The sequence below is a fragment of the Asterias rubens genome, chromosome 17 (assembly GCF_902459465.1).
Source record: "Asterias rubens chromosome 17, eAstRub1.3, whole genome shotgun sequence".
Taxonomy (NCBI): domain Eukaryota; kingdom Metazoa; phylum Echinodermata; class Asteroidea; order Forcipulatida; family Asteriidae; genus Asterias; species Asterias rubens.
The window spans coordinates 3,326,754-3,349,628 of record NC_047078.1 but is presented as its reverse complement, the minus strand read 5'-3'; the positions used below and the strand labels follow the sequence as shown (position 1 = coordinate 3,349,628).

The 22,875-nt window shown below is 40.3% G+C and overlaps 3 protein-coding genes across 4 annotated transcripts in view; 2 read left to right on the top strand and 1 right to left on the bottom strand.

The window, feature by feature from the left end:
• Positions 1 to 686: 686 nt before the first annotated feature.
• Positions 687 to 10,303, top strand: LOC117301499 (mycophenolic acid acyl-glucuronide esterase, mitochondrial-like). Its single transcript, XM_033785520.1, has 6 exons — positions 687 to 780; positions 2,099 to 2,319; positions 3,053 to 3,172; positions 3,939 to 4,056; positions 4,904 to 5,047; positions 10,004 to 10,303. The coding sequence occupies exons 2-6, from the start codon at positions 2,099 to 2,101 to the stop codon at positions 10,277 to 10,279; spliced, it is 879 nt and encodes a 292-aa protein (XP_033641411.1). The 5' UTR covers positions 687 to 780; the 3' UTR covers positions 10,280 to 10,303.
• Positions 10,304 to 10,664: 361 nt separating this feature from the next.
• On the bottom strand, positions 10,665 to 15,254 carry LOC117301500. The gene is made up of 3 exons (XM_033785521.1): positions 15,160 to 15,254; positions 12,726 to 12,831; positions 10,665 to 11,450 (listed from the first exon to the last, which is right to left on the bottom strand). The coding sequence occupies exons 2-3, from the start codon at positions 12,802 to 12,804 to the stop codon at positions 10,687 to 10,689; spliced, it is 843 nt and encodes a 280-aa protein (XP_033641412.1). The 5' UTR covers positions 12,805 to 12,831; positions 15,160 to 15,254; the 3' UTR covers positions 10,665 to 10,686.
• Positions 15,255 to 15,464: 210 nt separating this feature from the next.
• The window catches only part of LOC117301313 (tetratricopeptide repeat protein 12-like), a 34,658-nt gene continuing 27,247 nt past the window's right edge, over positions 15,465 to 22,875 (top strand). For both annotated transcript variants that reach the window (XR_004520284.1, XM_033785208.1), the window contains exons 1-5: positions 15,465 to 15,549; positions 17,285 to 17,439; positions 19,480 to 19,516; positions 20,343 to 20,542; positions 22,184 to 22,376. Coding sequence is in view for 1 of the 2 variants with exons in the window: in XM_033785208.1 (XP_033641099.1) it covers positions 15,483 to 15,549; positions 17,285 to 17,439; positions 19,480 to 19,516; positions 20,343 to 20,542; positions 22,184 to 22,376 (652 nt within the window). In the remaining variant the exon portion in view is untranslated. The remainder of the gene's footprint in view (positions 15,550 to 17,284; positions 17,440 to 19,479; positions 19,517 to 20,342; positions 20,543 to 22,183; positions 22,377 to 22,875) is intronic.

The window sequence follows — 22,875 nt, the reverse complement described above, 5'->3', positions numbered from 1 at the left end:
CGCACACTTCGAGGCTCGGGGAGCCTGAACATCTCATGACGTCAAACTTCGATCAGCTCGCCCGGACCATGCCCGGACGGAGTTCACACTCACATTATTTTTGTTGTCACCTCACCATCACATGGAGAGGTACGCACGCATTTAAATCCTACATGGTACTCTATATAATACACAGACGACGTCCAAAAGTAAGCTTTGCGTTTTGGTTGGTCCCCGGGTGACGTGGTCCGAGGTGATGTTCGTCAGCCTCCTACTCAGATCAGACCAACCAAAACTCAGATGAGCTAACGTCTCGTCACTGCACGTTTATCAAATGAAATCATTGTATGATGACATCAATGGTTATGAAAAACAAGTAGCCTTGGAGGGCTGGGCCTCGTAACTTAGCTGCAGAAAATAATGCTTAGCAATTTTTGCTAAGCTTTGCTAAGCAAACATTGACTGGGGCACCAGTTGCAACAGTAGTTTTGGCTGGTAACGTGTTTATCATGTTGAACAACACTTTTCTTTGCTTATCAAGTTTCTGTGCTTACAGGCTTTATGAAATTCCGGCCCTATCATAAAAGGCTGGCGGGCGGCGCGCCGCGGCGGGACCTCGGGACCGAGCGAATAATAATTCAAAGCATTCAATGTCCAACTATCAACAATTGGTGGCGCTATTTAGCGCATAACTTCGATCCACTCAATCAAGATCATGGTGTTGTGATGTTTCAACCTGCAAAAAAAAACTTTTGTATTTTGTGTTGACTGTAAGTTCCCGTAAACTCTGAACTTTTCAAAGTAAGTTACATCATTTAGGGAAAAGTTTCCGTATGGCGCCACCACTTTTTCATTCGAAATGAAATAATATAGTATCTAATTTACCTGATTGATATATCCCTTTTTGTAAAAATGAGTGAAAAAGTGGTGGTGCCATACGGAAAGTTATCCAGACAAGCTCAATTGAGTTTAAAATACAGAGATTCATAAAAAATAGAAATGTTAAAAATCTTGACAACAAACAATGACATTTTGACTTTGACTTGAGTCTTAACATGAATCGTGACAACAATCAATAATGAAACTATTGCATCACTCTGTCTGTCTGTCTGCTGAAGGTCAAACTAAACAGAGAATATCAACCAAAATACCCGGAAATTGAGAGGAAGGGTCCGTCGTTAAAAACAATTTTAAAATAATAATTTAAATAAATTGTGTAATAACTCATATATTTTAATTACCAGAAGAAGGAAAACAAAACACAAAAAAGGCAATCAAAGTCAAACAAATATAAGTTTAACTTTAAAAGTAAAGACGTTTTATGTTCCTCTTTTGTACGTTGATTAAGAAAATCCGGATAACATTCCGTATGGTATGGCGCCACCACTTTTTCACTAATTTTTACAAAAAAGTATATCTCATTGAGGTAAATTAGATACTATATTATTTCATATGGAATGAAAATGGTATGGTGGCACCATACGGAAACTTTTCCGTTAACACGCCTGACCAAGAAATCCACTAAGTTACAAATGTGTTTTGAAATGCTTCGCCTCCAGCCAGGCCCATACAATTTTAACTTGAAGTTGTACATCGGTAGACTATTCCTAATAAGTAAAGCCGATGAACATGATGAATTGTACTTTTTTCAGTAGTTTTACTTAAAGGCACTGTACACGTTTAGTAATTGTCAAAGACCAGTGTTTCCACTAGGCGTATCCCATCATAAGCATAAAATAACAAGCCTGTGAAAATTTGGGCTCAATCGGTCATCAAAGTTGCGAGAAAATTATGAAAGAAAAACACCCTTATTGGACGAATTTGTGTGCTTTCAGATAGGAATAAAAGACTTCTAGCTGGAGTAGTAAGTCTTTTATTATTTTAGTGAGAAAATACCTCTTTCTCAAAAACTACATTACTTCAGAGGGAGTTTTTTCCCACAATGTTGTATACTATCAACAATGATCAACAGCTCTCCAATGCTCGTTACCAAGTCAGTTTGTAAGTTAATATTTGTTTTAAGTAATTACCAAAGGTGTACCTTCCCTTTAATTGTTAAGTACCAATAAAAATTAATAACACAGATGAGCATCATTTACTTTTCTTGTTTTTCACGCAGATGAAGAGTGCGTTACACCTCTGCAGGAATAAAAGTAAAGGTTTAGCAGTCCAGAGAAGGATGTCACCAGTCTCAGGTCAACACACAATGAAGGCTTCAACCACGGCAGACAGAAGGCCAACAGATACTAGTACTTGTAGTATCAGTGGAGGAAGTAGCCCTACATGCATGCCAAATGTACAACACCTCTGTAGAGATGGGGGCAACACAGTGGCTTACAGGTTGGGGTGGATGATGTATGCCCCCTATACAAAAATATAAGCACCCTAGAACACTGACCAGTGGGACCACACATACATGTAGAATTGCAACCCACCCCCATTAGGACAGCAGCAGATTTTACTTGCTCCGTAAAGTTTTGGAGGCAGTGCTTTCTTCTCTAATGGCCAGGCTTCGGACGGATGATACCCAAGCCTATATCCTACAGATTCCGTATGGACTGTGAAAGGGGGTAACCCTGTTTCAGCCCTAGGAGTAGGTGGCAACGGCCTCTGGAAAAAATAATTGTAGCCCACACCTTAGAGTGGCCTCAGGCCTTGTGTTGTCTGGCGACTTGCGTAAAAAAAAAATAGGAAAAAAAAGAAAAAAATTGTGAGATGTGAGACCCCAATCACCATGTGTGTTAGCCAGGGGTGTCTTTTTGGATACTTCTAGAACTATGAGGTTCGTTCCGCTAACGTCTTAATGGAGACGATAGCGGAATGAATCTATAGTTTTAGAAGTGTCTTTTGGACACCCTGTTTTTATCTGTCACTTACAAGTGTCAGAGAGTCATATCTAAGAATACGCGATGTGATGGATAGTCCGGTAGGATGTCCTAAAAGTCAGTGGGCACCAAGTTTTTAAAGTCCCGACAAATTTGAAACGCTTAATACCAAATTCTGGCTAAAACCTTACCAATCCCTCAAATAATATTTCGCCGCTTCTCCAAGCTTCTGTTCTCCTTGTTTACAGACAAACTAATGGAAACACACCAGGAGTATTATTCTTGCCAGGCTTCATGTCGAATATGAATGGTGGCAAGGCGGTAGCTCTGGAGAGATTCTGTACAAAAGCAGGCCTAGCGTACATGAGGTAAAGTTACTTTTTGTGGAATAGGTAGTGTGCGTCAGTAGGGATTGACCTGGGCCCAACTTCAGAGCTGCTAAGCACACAAATTTGCTTAGCATGAAATTTCTTCTTTGATGAAAACAGGACTACCAATTAAAATTCCATTTGTTGCATATTGCTTGTTACTGGTATTCAGCTGTTGTTTGCTTGTCCTGAAAATCATGTGGACTAAATTTGGTTGGTAATCCTGTTTTTATCAAGGAAGATATTTCATGCTAAGCAATTTTTTTGTGCTTAGCAGCTCTATGAAATTGGGCCCAGCTGAGAAAGAAGAGGACGAACATGGCCATTATGGAGAAAATCAGTTAATATAGAGAGGAAATAGGCCATGAAGAGCTTTGAAAGTGAGATTTAACTTGGACGCGGTATGCAATTTAATTGGAAGACATTGTACTTCTTGTAATAGTTGATGTTTTTTGGTGAAAACGAGGTGTGCTTTTACATGTACATACATGTAACAAGTAAATGATTTGCTGGTTAACAAGAGGGCCCAATTCAAAGAGCAGGAATTTCAGCCAAGCCAAAACTGAGCAGGAAACAAGTTTCAGATGGTGTGTATATAATTATGCAACATTTGCTTATAATAACCTTATTCTGATTAGCATAATTCTTATCTTGTAAACATAACTTGTGCTAAAACCAGGTCTTTGATATTGGTCCAAGGTACTGTATAACAAATTCCTGGAGATGAAATGTACTTACAAATAAAAATGTATCTTGATGTATTTAGGTTTGACTACCAGGGATGTGGTGCATCCAAGGGCAGCCTTAAGCCTGGTATTGACGCTTTTGATGTCTGGCGATGGGATGCGTTAGCAGTCCTCGATCAGCTTACATCAGGTCCCCAGGTATTTCATGAAAGGTAAGGTACAGTGGCGTAACCATAGGAGGAGGGGGGAGGGATTGTAGTACCGTGTTCAGAATCTTGCCTCCCACTTCAATGAGATAGAAAAAATGCACAAAAATGATAGTCCCTCCCACCCAAATTGTGCTCTTGCCCCCCTCTTGAAAAGCCCCACCCCCCAAAAAATAAATAAATAAATAAAACCCATAAAAATAAGTAGGGCCCTTGACCCACACATCCCCCACTCCCCCTCGGATGGAAATGTTTGGATTGGTTACGCTACTGCACATTATCATAGTATGCATTTCTGTTCAGTGTGCTAACATTCGGCCGTCCCTGCCAACCAGTGCGATTTAACAAAACACCTGCAGGTCTTAGTATCACTTACGGTACTTTCAAATATTGAGTATTAATCATTAAGGGTGCGTTCGATTAGCTTCCCCGACCCCACAGTGTTCGCTCGGATGAGCCCCTGCCATGAGCTAATCGAACTATCATTCACCCTCTCTTGGTGTGACGTCATGCATCTGGTGGGGTCAGCTCCAAGTGACTCACTCCACAAGCAGGGCACTGGGGGCTGACCCGGATAAGCCTCTGGAATGACGACGAAGCTAGACCGGGGTCGACCCAGGGAAGGTAATCGAACGCAAAGAAATGTTGAGGCTCTTCAGTATTAATTTTAAGTAACTGGATTATTTTCTATGCAGATTCTTGTTGGGTCCAGCATGGGTGGGGCCTCTGGAATGACGACGAAGCTAGACCGGGGTCGATCCAGGGAAGGTAATCAAACGCAAAGAAATGTTGAGGCTCTTCAGTATTAATTTTAAGTAACTGGATTATTTTCTATGCAGATTCTTGTTGGGTCCAGCATGGGTGGGGCGTTGATGCTATTGCTGGCTCTTGAAAGACCAAAGAGAATACAGGCTTTAATCGGGCTGGCAACGGCTGTCAACTTTACAAAACAACTCAACGACAGCGACCTCAGTAAGAAGCAGGTGAGCAGGGCCTAATTTCATAAAGCCTGTCAGCATAAAAACTTAGCACAGAAAAATCTTGCTTAATAGAAACTGGTCACAAGGCAAAATTCCATGAAGTTTTCATTATTTGTTATTGCAACTGGTGTAGTTTAATGTAGCCTGTAAGCATAAAAACTTCCATGGACAGATTTTGCTGAACAGAAACTAGTTACCAGCCAAATTTTCGTGGACTTTGCATTATTGCAACTGGTGCCTCAGTAACTTGTTGCTTAGCATTTTCTGCTTACAGCTGAATAGGATTAGGTCCAGAAACATGGAATGATTTTATCCAGCAAAATGTTATAAATTCACCCTTTAAAGTGTCATCCATTTCAGGCCTGGAAATACACGCACTCCGTGCGTGGCCCCTGGTCTTGACCTCCGTGGCCCCTGGTCTTGACCTCCGTGGCCCCTGGTCTTGACCTTGGTGCCCTTCAAAAGTTTCCCATTGACTTTGAGATTTCCCTATGCAAGTGTCCCTTGCGAAATGAAAATGGCTTTGCCCTTTCAACATGTCCCAAAGATAAAATTCCAGACCTGGGCCCAATTTCATGGCCCTGCTTACTGTCAAATTCTGCGCTTACGATCACGATTCCCCGCTTACATGCAAGCGCCGAATTTCTGTGCTAGCCTTGAAAGCGTAGAATGCCAAGTATGGTGGAGTACGCATGCGCAAAAGCCAAAATTCCCCGCACAGAATTCCCTGCTTTCGTAAGCGTCGATTCTGTTCTTACGGTAAGCAGAGCCATGAAATTGGGCCCTGCATTTGCGTGTAGAGCCAACAAATTTTGGACACAGTAACTCTGTATTGTCACCGTAGTGTAAAAAACATACAAAAAATACCGTACAATGGAAGCATGAAGTCGAGACTCTACACACATGGCGGATTTGTGCCAGTAGTGATTATACTTTGCAAGTCTCACGCATATCAAAATCAAGAAAACAACTCGGACGAAGACTGTATTTTTCTTTATCAGATCTCTTTAAATTCTTTTTTTTATACACAAAATTCTTGAATTTGTATAAAAATATGATAGTAATTATTAACAAACCAAATTTAAAATTTAAAATTTTTTAACACTGAACAAAGTTGATGATTTCAAGTAGCCAATTGTAAAGGGGATTGCTGTGCTATACAAGATTTGACACCCAAGAAATTAAAACCATTATCTGACACAACAGATACATGAAAATACACGGTCTGCTAATGTCAAAATTTCACAATCAGCTCAAATGAGTTAATTTCACTTTTTAATAGGGCACCTTTACCTTATCAAAACTTTTCCCAGACAACTTGTGGAAAGGTTTTTCCCGGAACCATTTGGGAACAACTGCTTGTTCCCAGTAGAAAGCAGTCTTAGTCCGTGCGGTTTAAAGGCAGTGGACACTATTGGTTATTGTCAAAGACTAGCCTTCACAGTTGGTGTATCTCTACATATGCATAAAATAGCAAACCTGTGAAAATTTGAGCTCAATCGGTCAACAAACTTGCGAGATAATAATGAAAGAACTAAACACCCTTGTCACACGAAGTTGTGTACGTTTAGATGGTTGATTTCGAGACCTCAACTCTCGAAATCAAATTCATGGAAAATTAATTCTTTCTCGAAAACTATGGCACTTCAGAGGGAGCCGTTTCCCACAATGTTTTATACCGTCAACCTCTCCCCATTACGCGTCACCAAGAAAGGTTTTATGTTAATAATTATTTTGAATAATTACCAATAGTGTCCACTAAGCTTGGGCGATATCGATTTATTTTATTCACGATATATCGCCGGCAATATATCGCAATATTCGATATAATCGCGATTAATTAGGTGTTCGGCCATCAGCCGAAAACCTCTTATTGTTCGAGTTTTTTTTTTTTTACTTTTACTTCTTCTTCTTCCCGGGAACTTATATCCAAAAGATAACTCAAGATTGAAATTGAATTGAACCTTGAAACTTGGCACATACTTGAACCTTAACTTGAAGACGGCACTTGAACAATGACGTCATCATGACGTCATCTGGTGTCGAATTACATTAAATCAAAGTTTAATAATTAAAAAAATCATAACTCCTGAAGTACACAATGGATTTTTACAATCTATACCTCATCGGAAAGGTCTTTGAAAAATAATTAAATGTCTCACAGAGATGACCCCAATTTGACCTTGTCTTCCGGTTCAAACCGGACGTTGAAGCTAAAAATGCTTAAAAAGTCACAATTTAAGCTGTGTAGTCAATATGAAACAGAGTTTGGACATGGTTTTAGTGTATGAAATGAAGTGTAATTCATGACCTTTGAAATTATTACATTAATGACGTCATAAAAATGTTACAGTTTGTTACGACGACGAGTTAAAAAAATAAATAAGTTCTATTTCAAATTTCTTTTGAGCAAACTTCATGTTGAATTTTTTTTAAATAGATAACGACTATAAAAGCCTAATTGTGAAAGTTGAACAAAATCGGCCGTTGCATAACGAAGTTATATTAACGTGCAAAGTGCCGTTTTTAGTTCAATCGGCGATAAAGTCTGTACAGTTCCCTCACTGTATTGCGCCACTTGCGTGTGCACTCAAGGTTTTGACTGCATGCTACGTGTATACATACACGCGACAAGCCAGGTCTTGTCACAGTTCATCGAACTTTGCGGTTTGTTGTTTAGCTCTATGTATGTGGGTGTGTGTGTGTGTGTAAATTGAAAAGGTTACTGTCTTTCCTTCATTGCTTGCAACTGGTATAGACCATGTTACCTGTGACATCACATGTTTACAAAAGAGCCACAGAACCTGGACTTCCTGCAGGCAGGATTTGTACACGGCTCAATGGGAAAATACTTTAAATCTTTCATTTTATGGAGATTGCACTGTCCGATTGTCATCAACTTTGGATATGAAGGAAAGGGGCACATCTCACAACTAGTTCAGCTCTCATTTTAATAGCCATTGAATTTATGTGGAAATTATGATACAAAATGTAAAATTTCTCATATGTCCCATGCAGTATCTTGCCTGCCAGTAATTGCCCTGGAATGTACAAGGTCACTCTTTTGTAAATAAGGGTCACATGGTCTATACCCCGTAAAGAACGATGTAGCCACTGCACATGGACGTGTTGTTATCTGCCGCCAGAAGTGTGAAGTTGTTTTCTGTAACAGCGACCTCTTACGGTGAAAAGTTTTGAAAGAAAAATTGTAAACATCTTGCGAGTTTTCGCAGAATTTGTGGAAATGAATGACAACTCATTTACATTGACAAAAGTTGAGTTACAGTGTATTTAAATTTTTAGGTAATTCGTGTTAGTGAATTTGCAGTTATTGGTGAAAATAGCAAGTTAATGTAAATTTTATGTTAGGGGGAAGTTTATTGTTCGATGAGATTTATCTAAGTTTGGCGAGTTTTTGAGGTAGGAGCGAACTTATGTTATGAAAATAAAAGGAGTATGCCTGTGAATTCATTTGTTATTGTTTGCAAACAACTGACATTTATATTAGTTTTGTTCCCCCGTTTGAATTTTCTTTTTCCATGGGCAAAATATATAAAATACGAGAACTTTGGGAGCAGTCGCAGTGAGTAAATCTAACTTTATAGTAAAACTTCAGTCAGAAACAATTTCTGCAATTATTTTACTTGTATACAAGTCTTTATTTCAACATATTCTTTAAAGAACAAACAAACTGAACAATCTTTAAGAATTTGTTATAAATGATGACAATATTATTATATGATTCGAAAGAGTACAATATCTTTAAACCCTGGGTGATTTTTTTACATGTGAAAAGACTTATATACAACAACAGACTTATGTATAATTGTTTATAACGTATACAAAAGCCCAACAGTAAAAGGAAAAAAGGTACGGAATTTTGTACAAACTGTTTTTGAAAAAAGAAAACACATTACATTGAAGAAAAAAAAAAGCAGAAATGCCTCCATACAACAGAAATGCCTGCATTTTTGTTGAACCTCCATATACTTGAACCTAAATATGAAGACGTGACTTGAACAATAAAATCATCCATAACTCCAGAACACAATACAATGTATACACTACATCATCGCAAAGGTCTTTGAAAGCATATTAAATGTCCCTCTCAAATGATCCCAATTTGACCTTGTCTTGCGGCTCCAACGGTTTAAGGAACAAATATGACAAAGCCATAATTTTTACTTTTGTGGTCACTATAGAGCAACTGTTAGACATGGATTCAGTTTGTCAATATTGAAAACTACGTTTTTCCAGTTTAAACCTAATGATTACATTTTCGCGCCCGCTGCTAACAAGTTTCAAAAAATGATGCTACAACACTAACTGTAAACTGTGTCATGTACATTGTTGTGTATATTCACTCATCGATGTTTACAAGCAATCATTACTTCTTTCCGAACACCCAGTTTTTGTAGTGATACAAAATCTGACATCATCAGTCTTCAAACTCCAAGTGAAAGTTGTAGAAGAGACAGTTATAGCATAAGAGAGGTGTTCTAATGACCTATTCTTCTGGTTTTACTCCAAACCTATGGGGTGGAAGATGTCTCAGCTAGCAAATGCATCGCGATATTTAATCGATATCACGATATATCGCGATAATCGCGATATATCGCGATATATCGATATTTCGATTAAAACCAAATCCATCCGATATCGAAATCGTTTCCAAATTAATATCGCGATATTCGATAATATCGTGATATCGCCCAAGCTTAGTGTCCACTGCCTTTAACCAACATTTAAACAAATGGCCCATAGAACTTTCCTGTAAACTTTTCCTGAAGCTTATACAGAATGCACAATATTTTGTTGAGGGATAACAAATCAGCTCCGGGAAAACTTTTCCCAAAGTTACCGGGAAAAGTTTAGATAAAGTGCCCAAGGCCTATGATCATAATTGTTTTTGATGTCTTTTGTTAGATCAGCTGAGCATACTCTTATTTTTGCTACCAGGTTACTTCTGACGGGACGAACATTACACCGAAAGATTTCATTAACAAGAAGTATTGGCGTTGCTTGAAATATGATAGCCTAGCGGTACACTGCCCAATCCGGCTACTTCATGGCATGCAAGATGAGACAGTTCCCTTCATGACGTCCTTAGATGTCGCACAGAGAGTGGAAAGTAAGGACGTTGATGTCATACTCAGAAAAAGCGGTGATCATCGCTTGTCACAAGAGGGCGACATACGCTTGCTCACGAAAACACTTGAATCACTGATTGTGTGATGTGTCGGTGTGATCCTTGGTTGAACGACAGTTACAAGTTGAATGGCTTCTGACTCCCGCATCTGAACAAAAGTACTGACGAGAAAGGAGCCTGCTAACATTAGGTATAGAAAGCTCAGTTGTTAGTCTGATAATCAGGGAGGTCGCTGGTTCATATCCCATTCTAGTAGTTTTTTCTTTGTCACCCCACAATATAAAGAAGAAAACTTTTAAAGGTTTCTAATCCAGGCTTGAAATTTCACTTAGGCCGTGGCCTCCGTTGACTTTGCCTTGATGCCCCTTCAAAAGTTTCCCAAAGATTTTCCAATGGAAGTGTCCTTTTCAAAATTAAAATGAAATTAAAGATGAAATTCAAGTTCTGGAAATCAATAAGTCCCAATATAACAATAAAAATTCAAAATAGTCATTTACAGTTTTGAAGCAGCCATGCATTTTTGTTCTCCCGGGTAAAATTTTAGTTGACATTGGGCGACTAAGAGATCTTCTAATTTGACCTCAACCAAAATGACATGTTTGATAATTCCATCCGCCCAACAGCTGACTGTAACCTCCCGCCCAGCATCTGCCTCGTTAATATAGCGGATCCACACCTCTTCTGCTTTCCCGTCAAAACTAGTCCCTTCTGGAAACCCAGTCAAAAGTCCATCTTCAACGGCCATAGTGCAACAGTCCAAACAATAGCGTATGACTACAGCCTGGTTGAGGTGCAGGTTGAAGTCCGTATCACCAGACATAACAGTCCTCTTGTGTGTGAAGTAAACATTAGGTCGCTTGGGAAACTGTGGACCAGACACTGGTCTCTTTTCCCGGCATGGGATAACGGTCACGAGCTCTCGTACTTCAGATGTAATCGCGGTCGGTCTGCGTGTCTTTTTTAAAACCCTCACTGAGTGAGTACTGGATGAAGCTAGAAGCTCATTGGTCAAGACATCTACGATGTTCGTATCTGTACACAATGAGGTCTTTCCAATGTGGCTGACATGGAGGTTGATTTTAACGGACCGACCTCGCTTCAATACCGAGTAGAAGGCTGGGTAAATCTTGAACCAGTTTGAACGAAAGAAGAACGCAGACGGGTTGTGCTCCCGAGACGGCAAACCTTTGTCGTACAAGCCCATTGAGACACGAGCTCCTTCAACTAACTTGGACAGCTTCCATATGCTAACTTTGCCTGGATGTAAAATCAATGGGTAATAAAATTAATTAGCAAACCTTCAAAACACTGCAAATCTTCCCTTTCAGAGCTCTAACTTTTTTCTACGGAAGTGTAGTTAGGACATACCGACATAAAAATGTGGCTCCATTATTCCGCCAGGGCGGATTACCAAAACAAATATAAACACATACCAACAGATATCCTCATTTCACTGTTAATCCACTCGGGCGGATTTCTGTTCTGCCCGTGCGGATTTCTGTTCTGCCCTGGTGGAATAGTGTTCCGGCCTGGGCAGAAAAGTAATCCGCCTAGGCGGAATACTACATGTATTTCGACTGGCGGAATAGTGGAGCTCGATTTTAATTTTTCATATGCCCTAACAATATGTACACTCCCATACTTTTCTCCTTACCCCTACCAAATTGTACAATTGTGGTGGAACAGCTCTTAAAAGGTGGTCATCTGTGTTAGCTGCTGACATTGAACATGTAATAATTGCTGTGTTTTTTGTGGTTTGTTTGATTATAATAAAAGGCAATTGAGCTGCTGTAACTACTGAAAAGAAACAACTTGTCAAGGAAAAGGAATGACATTTTAATGAGAAAAATTTGAAGCATTCGCTTTTATTGTATTATAATTAATTAATTAACGTTTTTAAAGGTTAAATTGTGTTTACATTGATCTAGACCCAGTTACTGGCGGGGGTGGTGTACTCCTTATTTTCAATTTGACATTTAAAAAAAAAGGAGTACAGCGCCCCAGAAGTTGGTACTTGGGTCTTACACAGTCACATTGATTTGGGTGTGTTTTTTTATTAGAGTGGTACGTTCACATTGGACTTCTCGTCCCTGTTAAAAGTTTAAGGAACACGTTGCCTTGGATCGGACGAGTTTATCTTTGAAAAGCATTTATTATTATTTATTAGTAGAATATAATGATCCACACAATGTCACTCGAAATTGCGTGGTGTTCCTTTTTAATACCTCGTCGACTAACACTGTCAACGATTTATGGGAGTCAAATTTTTAACTCCCATAAACGCCGACCGTGTTAGTTCGCAAAGTAAAAGGAAGGCCGTGCAATTTTGAGGCAAATTTGTGTGGATCATTGTATTCTACTTTAAAACATCTTTCTAACGATCTATGCATTTTATAACAAACGGTTACAAACGCTTTTCAAAGACCAACTCGACCGATCCAAGGCAACGTGTTCCTTTAACTTTGTTAAGTTACCGCGGCTCAAATCGGCCTGTTAAGTTAACAGCGCCATGGCGGTAATTTAAACACTTACCCCACTTGTCAAAATCTCCATATGAAAGCCCCTCAATGACATAGTGAAGCACCCCATCTTCTCCATATTCGCACCTCATGGTGTCTGTCGGGCAAACTCAAATTAGCTGAAAGACAGAAAACATAATGCATCTATAGTACAAGTTGAAAGAAAACAAATGAACTTAAAAAACAAAATTTTCTGTTACATGTACAGTACATGTACATGTAGGTGCAGTGTACATGTAGATAGTTTAAACATTGCAAAGGCTATAAAGTTGTACTCGGGCTTAAAGATAAAAAAACTAACAAATTAAATAATCAAAATTAGTCAATAATATTTCCTACATTATTTCCTGCACTATAAAAACATCATGCAGGGGGCGACTTTGTTAGGTAGGGGGGGGGGGGGGGGGCGACATTGTCTGGGGGTGACTTTGTCTGGGGGAAACTTTGTCAGGGCAGGGGTGACTTTGTCAGGGGGTGACTCTGTAAGGGGGTTACTTTGTCTGGCGGACTTTGTCAGGGGGAGACTTTGTCAGGGGGCAACTTTGTCAGGGCAGGGGGGCGACTTTTTTAGGGAGTGACTTTGTCAGGGGGCAACTTTGTCAGGGGTGTATTTGTCAGGGCAGGGGGTACTTTGTCAGCGGGTTACTTTGTCAGGGCAGGGATGACTTTGCTAGTAGTAGTAGTAGCCTAGACTAAGGGGGACATTGTCTGGGATGACTTTGTCTCTAGTCTGTGGGCGACATTGTCAAAACAGGGGGCGACTTTGTCAGGGCAGGGGGTAGTCTTGGTTCCAAGACCATTGGTGTTGCGCGGTCACACACAACCAACGTTCCGATTATGCACGGCAAAAACTGTACACGCTTGTAATGAACGAACGCTAGCGGGCGCTCTGTTTCTCTGATTTAGATCTCACCATGGTCTTGGTTATTTGCAACGACGGGTCTTAACTTTTTTATTGTTTTTCGGCAAATCTCCCCCGACTTTCCGGTGAAGCCAATCAGAGGCTGCGTTGTTTTTGATATTGTAGCGTAACCTAAACGTATCTTGGCCAATCCGAAGCTGACTTACGTTAAATATAACATCTTTTTAGCAACTTATTTTAAGGATATTTCCGGTTATCTCCGGGAGCCAACAAATTGACAAATTCAAAGACGTATTGTTTAGCTTTTATAATTTCAATCCCCCTAATGTGTGCAATGCTGTGCAATAAAAAACATTGTAGCGCAAATTGTTTCAAGAATATGATCGAAACATATCTATTTCAACATTAATCAATTTATTGCATTACAGGTGGCTTTCATTTCATTTCATTTCATTTTTCCTTTAATTATATTTATTTTTTCATGTACTTAATTATTATGTAAGCGCTGTGATTTAGTTTACTTAGTAGGGCGTCTTTAAATGCCGTTTATGATGATTATTATTATTATTTGCTTCAGCTATCTGCACGGCAATCTTTTAACTGCATGTGTTTGTTCACAGGCAGCGCTGCGTGCGTGGGCGCGATAAGCAATAGTTTTGGGCGCAGTGCATTCTGCAGCACAGTGCAAGATAACAGCGCGCGCGTGCGCGCCTGCTGCTTTAGAACAGCGTCAGCAGACATTAAACCTTTGATGTGCCTTCGTTGTGACTCCTTCTATTTTCTTCCTCCATGGTTACACGGACTCTCTGAATGCTAATCTTACGTTCGATTTTTGACCATTATTTACGATTTCAAATCGTCACGTATCCATAATCTGAATAGGTAGTCTATACTTAAAATTTCACTGTTTTCCTTTTAATAGGCCTATAATGACCAAGGAATTACTCTTTGAGCAAAAGATTATTAAAAATAGAGCGCCGATCATATTGACCTTTGACTCGGCCAAGTTTGAATAGTCATCTTCAATTCGTCACGTGATATGAATATTGCATACATTAAAAGTAATTTACATAGTCTGGCCACGCCTTCAATTTGCAAATGTCCTAGACCTTGGTGAGCACAGGACATGTGAGATCCGAAAATCAGAGAAACAGAGCGCCCGCTAGCGTTCGTTCATTACAAGCGTGTTCAGTTTTTGCCGTCCGTGCATAATCGGAACGTTGGTTGTGTGTGATGACCACGCAACACCAATGGTCTTGGAACCTAGACTAGACGGTCAGAGGGTCAGGGGGCGACTTTGTTGAGGGCACTAGAGGGCGGGATGACCAGCCAACACCTCCCAACATGCCCGGCCCCCCCCCCCCCCCCCCAGCTCGACTGCAAAAATAAAAGCTCATTTTTGAAATTATCAATTCAATATCATACAACAATTTTACAAACAAGAGCGCTGCGTGCTTAATTTTATACCCTTATCATCAACCTGTGCTATCTAAGTTATTAGCCAAGGTAAGGTTGGACTCCTCCAATGCAAATAACAAAGCATCTTTTTAAATATAATTTTATAAAAGAAAAAGCTGAAAAATACCTCATCATTACCTCCTCCTGTCCTTCGTGTCCTTGGACTCGTGTCCTTGGACTGATTGTAATTTTGCAATGTTGATGCTCTGAGCGCAAAGTAGAAACTCGGACCCGTCTGTGTTGTTGATTACTATTATTCGCGCAGTTCCAATAATGCGCGGGGATCACTTTGCTTGAATAACTTTTCTAGTTCAAGAGAGGGCGCTATATCCATCAACTTGTCGATTTCTGACGAGACGAACATACACGCTGATACACCGTGCCGTACGCGTACTGCATGTTTGTTTGTTTACAAGGGAGGTTGGTCAACTATCGAGTAACTACGTTGTCATGGCGGGTGGATCAAAAACTAGTAACCCAGATCTCGAAGATTTTTTACGGCGTATTGACGAATTAGGTATGTATGTGTAGTAGGCATAACATTAATATTACAACACCTTGTTCTTACTTTGGGAAGATTTCCCAACCAAACTTAACATAACAACTGTCTGACCAGGACTGTGTCAGTTACTATCTGTCAACGCTACTACTAGTACTAGGGACGGTCAACTCGTCGATCCTCCTGTGCCATGTAATTGTATTTACTATTTGTAATGCCATTACTAATGGTTTGTTTTTAAAACGTAATCTGTGTAGACACTGTACTGTGTACATGTTTTTGAACTATTGAACTGTGTGTACTTTAGAGAATTGACATTGTTACTAATTTTGTGAGAAAAGTTTGCGTATGGCGCCACCACTTTCCCTTTAACTTATTCATCATCATCATGTCGAGCGCCATCTAGAAGCTCGAGCCTGCCCAGTGATTTTTCTCCAGATGTTCCGGTCCAGCATGCAGGAGCGAAGTTCCTCAGCGCTGGTCAAGCCGGTGTCTCGTTTTAGTGTGTCTACAAAGGAGAGACATCTTCTCCCACGCGAGGCCTTGCCTTGGGTGGGCTCCCAGAGGATGGTTGGGCAAGCGGCAAGCTCCGAGTGGCGGACACAGTGCCCAGCGAGCTTGAGTCGGCGTTCACGGATCTTCTCTGTGGCCTTTGGCCAGCCAGCATACAGGTTGGAGTTTCTAATGTGGTCCTGCCAGGGGATGTTTAGGGCCATACGCAGCATCCTGGTGTCATAGCAGCCATCCAGAGACTTCTCCATACTGGTGGTGAGGGTCCAGGTCTCAGCTCCGTATAGTAGCACTGACTCCACTGTTGCGACAAATAGTGATCTTTTCAGCCGGGCACTCAGCGTTGATGACCACACCTTTTTCATGCTGTGAAGCACGGGCCACGCCTGTCCTTTTCGTATCTTCAGGTCTTTTTCACTGGAGTTGATCCAGGATCCAAGGTATTTGAAGTCAGATTCAAAACGAAGAGTTGTGCCGTCCCTCGTGTGGACAGGAGGGTCACTGATGTTGTAAGCTATCACCTTGGTCTTTTTTTGTGTTCAGCTGTAGGCCAATTTTCAGGCACTCCTCCTCGACTGACAGTAACAGGTCCTGGGCTTGCTCAATCGTGTTTGACACCAATGCGATATCATCCGCAAAATCCAGGTCAGTGACTGTCACAGGAGGCACACATCGGCTCATTCGATATGAAATAAAATAGTATCTATTAGTATTAATACATTTTTCATAATTAACCTCAATATCCCTTTTTGTAAAAATGAATGAATCATGTCATAGTTATACTTATTTTATACGGAAAGTTATATCCATTGTGTTACTGACTGAGCTAAGAGTCGCTGTTGGAGCAAACTGATAAAAAACACGGTGGGGATTGGTGGTGATGGTGAGAGTTCCTAAATATGACACAATCTTGGGTCTTGTGAGTTGTGGAGCTGTGTGAGGCCTAATCCTTAAGAAATTTACATATCTGGTCTGCAGTTTGTGTTACTTGGTATTAATTAGTATGCACCCCAAATTATTTAAATTAGTTAAGATTCAAGGTTTTTTTTTAACACTCAACACTCAGCTAGCCAGTGGCCATGCCACAAACTGTTGCCTTTGAGAGCATTTTGTTTTAAGACAGTGACTTTGCAATGTTTAACTTGAAACATTTATTTGTTTTCTTTAGTGTGATTTGCAAGTGTTATTGCAAAACTTTTACTTATTTTTATATTTTCATTTTCTTTGAATGATACATACACAGAGTCAGTAGTGAAAGGCGACGAGTCTCATGATGCAGTGAAGGAGGGTAGTTCCTCCACCGGTCCAGGAAGTTCACCAAACCGCCGGCAGCAGCAGAGCCCTGTTGACCGTACAGTCATCAACAAAGCAGCTTTTAAGGATGAGACAGCTATTAAGGTGAGGACAGTTGCGACTAATGCCAGGCCTGGTCCCAATTTCATAGAGCTGCTAAGCACAAAAATTTGCTTAGCATGAAATTTCTTCTTTCATAAATACAGGATTACCAACCAAATTTCCACATGATTTTCAGGATAGGCAAACAACAGCTGAATACTTGGTAAACAAGCAATTTATGCAACAAACATAAGTTTGGTGGGTAATCCTGTTTTTGTCAAGGAAAATATTTCTTTCTAAGCAATGTTTGTGCTTACGATCTTTATGAAATTGGGCCCTGGAGTTACACGCAGGCCATGGAGGCCAAGCATGATAAGCTTTATTTTGTGATGGTGGACACTACAACACTATAAGGTTTGGGTAAAACTGTGCACCCAAACCAAACAGTATACACTCCTATCTAGTCCACCATACCTCAAAAAGGCTTATATACATGTATGGTTTTTATGCCCCTGGTCTTGGCCTTTGTGCCCCATCAAAAGTTTTCTGTTGACTTTAAGATTTGTCAATGGAAGTGCCCTTTGCAAAACGAAAATGGCTTTGCCCTTCAAATATAAAATGTCAGGCCTGTAATGCATCCCATCCCTCATTTTCCAAACGTTTGTGGTCTAAGCGAAACTGGCAAACTAAGGGATGTGACCAAAAGACCAATCCATTTAGGCTCTGCCCACTACGCACGTGTGAGCAAGAATACAAGAGCCTTTCCAATGCATTTCTGCACAATCTGCCGCACGCGCCAAGCATACGCGCAGGCATGTTGGACCTTAATTGTCTGACCTTATTTGTCGAACATTCGTTGCATTGTGATTGGTCATTACGCAATGGGGCAGAGCTTAATGGATCGGTCTATTGTGCCATAACAAATATTTTAAAAAGGGAAAATTGTGGAGCTGTTTCTTGATTGACAAAGTGCCCCCTTGTAACATGACACAAGAGTTTGATAGTTTGCTGCATTGAGCAAGTTTGGGTGAGCGACTAGACTAGACTTGACCAAAATCTGTGACGTGGCTCTTGAATTGACCGTATCGACCATGCTCCAGTGCATGGTTTGATATTATAGACAATCTCACTGTGCTATATGAATAGTCTAGTCGGTGTAGTCAAGTCTTGTCGCCACCCGAACTTGCTCACTCTCTTATAATTCAGAGAGCCTATGAACAATGCATGGGTGAAACGAACAAGAGCTACAGTATCCCAGCTATTAGGCCATGTCACAAGTGGCTTCTCAATGGATGCTTAAAAGTTTTATTTACAAATGAAGAGGAGTACGTACTTGGGTGACTTTAATCTCCTTTAAGGCCAAGTCACACAGGCCCCGATAGCAAGAACGAAAACGACAACGATACAAATCCACGCCCTTGATTGGTTGAACGAGCGTGGGTGTATTCTGCGTGGAGCATTTCAACCAATCGAGGGCGTGCACTTTTATCGTTATCATTTTCATTATCGTTATCGGGGCCTGTGTGACTTGGCCTTTAGGCTTAGCCTCATTCAAAAATTACTTCTTGTAAATGGTGTTTGAAGCTTTGCATGGTGTGGAGAATAAGAGCAACTATAAATATAAATATTAATAGTAAACGTGCGGGTACAACCATGGGTAAAAACCACTCCCTCAAAAGAGTTTTTACCCATGGTTGTACCCGCAAGTTTACTATTAATAATAATATTTATAGTTGCTCTTTTACTTCTTGTACTTGTAAGATTGTTTGCTTTTTATTTAGCTTCTTAAAACATTCATGCTTTTGATTCTGATCAGGTGGTTTTCTTGTTTACTTGTTTTTTTACCTTGCCAAAGCATAGGATTCAAACTGCCTCTAGCTGCCGGGCAACGTCGGTAGTCTAGTTGGTTAGACACTGCTCTAGAATTGCAAGGGTCGTGGGTTCGAATCCCATCCGAGTAACATGCCTGTGATGTTTTTTTCACAGGACTCGGGAAAGTACTGAGTATACAGTGCTATTAAAGACATATCAGTGTATGGGTAAAAACTAAAAATTAGTACTTGTAGTTGATCACTTGAAACGCTTTCTCTGACTATTTTACAGGGCATTGCTGGAGGAAGTAATCCTGCATTGGATCAAGGTTTGTTAATCCGTCATTTGTGTGATGAAAAAAACTATAGGCCCTAGTTAGTGGCCTGAAGTTTGGACCCTAGCAGAGTCTTTCTCGAAGGCTAATTAATGACAACACTACACCCACGAAAGCAGTCAATTGAAAGCACTCACAAAAAGCAGGGGGTTTACGAAAAGAGGGAAGTGACAAGGGAGAGGGGGGGGGGGGGTGTTGTGATGAGGTGAAGGGGCTGTTTTAACCATTGACCACAAGAGGTGGGGAACACTAAAGAAAAGGTCAATGACGGGAAAAGAGGGAGCAAAAAGTAATTAATTAGTGAATGAGACAGATTAAAAAAAGGGGGAGGAGTGTCATCATTGATAGGCATGGCGCCCTAGAAAAAAACCCATTATGATTAACTGCGGTAAAAAAAGGAGATCTAAGGCAAAGACACAAATTATAAGTCGTTTCTGTCTTGGATGTTTAACCCATGGGGTTGAATGGTCTGAGGGCGCCTTATCCACAGTTTATCACTACTCAGATGAACAATCTTTCTGTGGTTTCTTACATGTAGTGCCTCAGTTTCCTGTAAAATTGTGTCAGAAATGGAGCGGTAGGAAGAATGAAGTGATGTCCTCTGCATGGAGGTGTCTATTTCTACCTCCATGTCCTGTGTATCCTGCTTTTGGGTGGTGACTATTTCATGTGTGCTTAAAAGTAATGTAGCTCTATTAAATTGAGCTCTGGTTTCATTATCAAATGGGAAGGGACAAAGACAGTTGCAAAATGTCGGAGGTCATACATAGGTCAGAGTTCATGTCAAAGTTCATGCAGGTTATTCTCCTGCCCCTTCCAGATGGTTTCTTGAGGTCCATGGAAGCGGACGCCAATGAGCGCGCTATGAAGCGCAAGAAGAGGAGAGAGGAGGCCACCATCTTTAAGAATCAGGGAAATGAGAAATTCAAGATGGGCAACTTCCTTCGAGCCGTGGAGCTATACACACAAGGTCTGGAGCGCTCGAAAGATTTCACAATACTGTATACTAACAGAGCTCAGGTACGTTCAACCATAAGACATGCAAGAAGGCAACAGCAAATAGTTTTCCTTCACAAAATAATCACAACAGTTGACTCTTGTAATAAGAACAGGCCTTGAACTTCACTTTCCTTGAGAAATAGGCACTTCTATGAGGAAAATTTGTGTGGAAACCTTGGTACGTCTGTACGTCAGAAGGCGACACAATAATTCGCCCTCTCAAAAATTTGACAACAGTTGACTCTTGTTATATAACAACTGTCCTTAAACATGCTCTTGAAGGAGCAAAGTGATTTTCTCCCTTATTAGGAAGTGAAAATTTGTCTGGAACTCTTGCAAAGGGCACCACAGCAAAAAATCAAAAGACTCCACAGCAATGGGTCCTCCCATGAAACACACTAATTACATTCATGCATGCAGACAGACCCTTTTGGTTGGCGAATGCCATAGAGTTGTGCACTAAGCCGAGCTCAGATACGTGTCCATCAAAACGCGATAGCATAAATTTCCCCCTCACAAAAATTTCACTATGATTGACTCTTGATATAACAACAGGCCTAGAGCTTCGCTCTTGGGGGGGGGGGGGAAGGGGGGGGCACGCACAGCAATTTTTCTCTTGAGGGGCATTCTATGAGGAAAATGAAAGCTTGTATGGAAACCTTGCAAAGGGCACCACAGCAAAAAAAAATCAAAGGACACCACAGCAATGGACCCTTCCCATGAAATATTCTATCACTCACGCATGCGAACAGACCCTATTGGTTGGCAAACTCCTAAGAGTTATTGTGCACTACATAGCAGACGCGCAAACGCGTCTGAGCACGCAGCAATTAGCTGTGTACAAAACAGCGTGATGTTATTTTTGCCAACCAAAATTTTAGTGTGCACGCGTTATGTGCAATTTACATATTTCATGGGAAGGGTCTATTGCTAAGGGTGCTGTATTAATTTGATTCCTGTAACAAGCCATTGGAACTGGCGAAATAACCTACTCGTAGCAGGAATTTTGTATGAGAGGACAGCAAAACAAACACAGTACTGACTGAGGCTATTGCAAATATTCTCAGCTAGGACATTTAAAAGGTCCTGGAAAATTCATTTAAAGGGACTGGACACTATCGGTTATTACCCAAAATAATTGTTAGCATAAAAACTAACTTGGAAACGAGCAATGGAGAGCTGTTAAAACATGAGAAACAGCTCCCTCTGAAGTAACTAATTAAGTTTTTGAGAAAGGTTATTTTGAATTGAATAACAGATCTCAGCTGAGGTCTCAAATTTTAAGGCATCTAAAAGCACACAACTTGAGCAACAAGGGTGTTTTTTCTTCCATTATTCTTTCGCAATTTCGGTGACCAATTGAGTCAAAATTCTCACAGATTTTTTTATTTTATGCATGTTGAGATACACCAAATGAGAAATTGGTCTTTGAAAATTACAAAAGGTATCCAGGGGTGGATTTCAAAAAGAGTTAGGACTAGTCTTATCTCGAGTTAGGACCAGTTACTCGTCCTAACTTAGGACTATCCATGCAATTTGTATATCTCCTAGGACTAGTCCTAAGTTAGGACTAGTCCTAACTCTTTGTGAAATCGACCCCAGTGCCTTTAATCTTGCAATTTTTTTATTTTTTTTTTCCTTTGTTTTATTTGGGTATTACAGGCCCTCAACAAACTGTCACGTTTTGAGGAAGCTAAGGAAGATTGCCATACAGCCTTGCAGCTTGAACCCAACCACGTTAAGGCTAGAATACATCTTGGGAAGGCATATCTTGGACTGAAGGAATACGACACTGCTGTCAAGACGTACCAAGAAATACTAGAGATCGACCAGAATCAAGAAAAGACTGTCAAAGGTTTGTACATTGTTATATTCTTTCATTCATGTAAAGACACTGGACACTATTGGTAATTGTCAAAGACCAGTCTTCTCTCACTTGGTGTATCTCATTCTCAACATATGCACAAAATAACGAACCTATTTGAGCTCAATTGGTCGTCGAATTTGCAAGATAATAATGAAAGAAAAAACACCCGTGTCACACGAAGTTGTGTATGCTTGATTTCGATACCTCATATTCTAAACCTGAGGTCTCAAAATCAAATTCGTGGAAAATTACTTCTTTCTCTAAAACTACGTTACAGAGGGAGCCGTTTCTCACAATGTTTTATACTATCAACAGCTCCCCATTACTCGTTACCAAGTAATGTTTTATACTAATAATTATTTTGAGTAATTACCAGTACTTTGACTAGTGTCCACTGCCTTTAAAAAGACTGAATGAGCAGGATACCAGTAAACTCTACCACTTTTGGCTGGTCACCATATTCTAGTAAACATAATTTTGTTTTGCG